Source organism: Fomitiporia mediterranea (genome assembly GCF_000271605.1).
Source record: "Fomitiporia mediterranea MF3/22 unplaced genomic scaffold FOMMEscaffold_5, whole genome shotgun sequence".
In the NCBI taxonomy this organism is placed as follows: domain Eukaryota; kingdom Fungi; phylum Basidiomycota; class Agaricomycetes; order Hymenochaetales; family Hymenochaetaceae; genus Fomitiporia; species Fomitiporia mediterranea.
In genome coordinates, this window is record NW_006760390.1 from 3,610,377 (window position 1) to 3,613,286 (window position 2,910).

A 2,910-nucleotide genomic window follows, 5' to 3' on the forward strand; every position below is an offset into this window, starting at 1 on the left:
TCAATTTCTGAGAAACAGTATAAGGCATTATAAGATCCAAAAGGTTTGTCAATATTCAAAAGGTTTATTAGTATTTCAAGCCTAAGGAAAGCTTGCTGTTCTTTATAATAAGTAAAGACATTGTATACATTATAAGGCATAAAAGATTTGTTCACATTATAAAGGTACATAAAGTTTTTTATCCCTTGCAATAAGTAAAATGACTTATATTTGATCTCGAAAATGATGAGGAGTATATACTATAGGAAGGATGGTATTAATTATAATGTATGCAAATTAATATAACAGTCTAAAAGACTGTTCCAAACCAATATACATTTTTCTGCCTTATAATGTTGACAGAAGCCTTACTAAAGAATTGCAATGTATATACAAACTCTACTTATATTCATTTTACTTTTTCGCCCTTACATGCATTAATAATGATTCAAATTATTTATATTTTCGTGGCAATATTACAACGTTACTAAATACTAATTATAGCACTAACAGGTGCAGGAGCAAGAAGAAAAGTGGTGAAAGCAGAAAGCATACTGTATGAGTGTCAGGGCAAGAAATGAGACAAACGGCTGATCTTGTTAACACAAAGCAAGGGAAACGGTTACGAGACTTGCTAAATGAGGCAAGTAAGGTGAATGTCAATGTGTAGAATTAGAAAGTGGAAAAACGAACCTAAACCTCATCCATGTGTGTATTGTCTGGCAGGTGAGTGTCTTACATTCGAGTAGCCAGTCCTTGACCCTGGCCAGCCAATCCTCCTGCTTGGGACTGTCCACACCCTTTGCAAGCCTTCCAAGCTCTCAAAATGGCTACAATTGATGACTCCTCGTCCTCCTCAGGTTCAATAGTGAGCAATTCACCAGAGGAGCCGAAAACCTGCCTAGAAACCTGGTAGTTAGTTAATGTAGCTTTAAGTAAATTTAAAAATGTATAAAACATACCCATTCCACCAATTAAGTGTGTCCTGGACCCATAGAGACTCATGGTCTTCGAAAAACTCGAGAATAGTGTAATAAAACACTTTGAAATTAAAATTTTCATTGACCTTGCCAAAGGTTTCAAGTGTTGAAATAAAAAAGCATGCCTATCATATCAAAAGTATTGTTAGTGTTGCTAGATTATATCACTATTGCAGCCTGAGTACTTACCTGGACACATATGTAGACAATCATCTCTGGGGTGACAGACTTCACACCTACAATCTCAGCATTATTTGCCTGTGTTGTTTTACCTTTGCTACCAGGCTCAGCATCTACAGAACTTGGGCTTGTAAAGATCAGCCAAAGGCACTACAAAAGAAGTATTAGTATTTGTAAAGAATAATAGGAGTGTACTTACTTTGACAAGAAAACAGCCTCAGAATAGGCTCTTGTCCATTACTTCTGGATTGTATGACCCTTCCTCATACAGGAATGTAGGGAATGACCTATGTGTGATTGAGTATTTTTTTGACTTTACATTGTCTTCAAAACTATACAGTAAGAATATGAGTAAGAGTGTTCATTTTTTGTTTGACTTCATCTGTTGGTCTGCATACCTTTCCTTGCTGCTGTGTGTATGCAGGAGTAGCATTGGTACAATCATCTGTAACAATTGTGGATAGTGTATACCTCTGCCTATCTTACTTGGTTGATTGTCAATTGGTGGTTCTAGCCAGCCTTCCTTGAGCACATGGTAGTGCCCCCTCTGTTTGAGTGTAGATGTGTTGTTACTACAACCTTGCTCTGCTTTCTTGTTCACCTAAAGTAAATAGAATAGATTAGTATCATTAGTGATGACAGAATACAGTGTGTGATAATGAAAGTCTGATGACAGAGATGGAGAATGAATTCTGAGGGAATGAAGATAGATAGGGATAGTACACACACACATGCATTGGCTACAGAGTGGACATTGGCTGCAAAGTTATTTTGTCTGTCGACTGGAGTAGAACAGTAAGGAACATGATAGAATGGATAGGTGCAACTTCATTGTGTTATGCACATACCTCAACCCAAAGTGCCTTAGCCTCTGGACTAGAAAGCACTTCATAATAGGCCCTCTCATTGGAAAAGAGCACAAGGACACTCTTATAAACCCTGAAGAGAAGGTCCTTCTCTTCTTTACAACTGACACAGAGTTGTCAGTAATCGCTAGAGGAGCAGAATATAATCAAACTTATGCATTTGCAATAACTCTCTTGCAAAGTTCTATGTCCTCAGTGTCATAGTTTGTGGCCGTCACTTCCATTCTTGAATACATTTCGAGAGATTCAACAGCTATACCATAGTTCATAGCACCTGGAATGTTAACCCAAAGGTCAATGTTCTGCTTGATAGACTGTGAGAGCTGACATATTTGTTTGAGTGTGTCTCTGTACCTGTACATTATAAATGTTATAAGTGAATGTAATGGTGTGTAAAAACAACAAGATGACTCACTTGATTTGCTTTGAACAGTCAGATTTTGTTACAAGGCTCCTCTCCTCAAGTGTTTGCTGTTTTGAAGGTGGCAGGACACTTGGTAGAGAAGGAACCTCACTCGGGTCAAGGCTTAGTGCTTGTCCTTGGTTGAGAGGGGGTGGGGAGGACGACCTGAGTTTGTATGGGTGAAAACAAACTAGCATATTGAGTAACTTGAGAGGAAGATAGATTGAGACAAGAGAACAAGGACTGAGAGTGCTAGAGATAGTATGAGGGTAAGTCAGCAAAGTCCAGCAAGTTATTAAAAGTGATTCAAGGAACAGTACTGACTAGGATACTGCTGACAAGCAGTAATATTGATACTTTCTGTGTCAAAGATGGAAAGAGGATGAAAGGAGTGAGTGAGTAAGGATGAGGAAGTAAGGTGACTGTGACTGAGGGCAAGAGCCTGAGAGTGTTGACAATAAGAGCTCTTGTAGGGGGGGGGGAAGACTTATCCAGCAAAAAT

General features: G+C 38.5%; 1 protein-coding gene across 1 annotated transcript; it reads right to left on the minus strand.

Annotated features, from left to right (window-relative positions):
- Positions 1 to 714: 714 nt before the first annotated feature.
- On the minus strand, positions 715 to 1,172 carry FOMMEDRAFT_155752 (uncharacterized protein; the record flags this gene model as incomplete). Its single annotated transcript, XM_007266138.1, has 3 exons — positions 715 to 880; positions 942 to 1,084; positions 1,149 to 1,172. 3 exons carry the CDS (start codon positions 1,170 to 1,172, stop codon positions 715 to 717), a joined length of 333 nt encoding a protein of 110 aa, XP_007266200.1.
- Between the last annotated feature and the right edge of the window lie 1,738 nt (positions 1,173 to 2,910).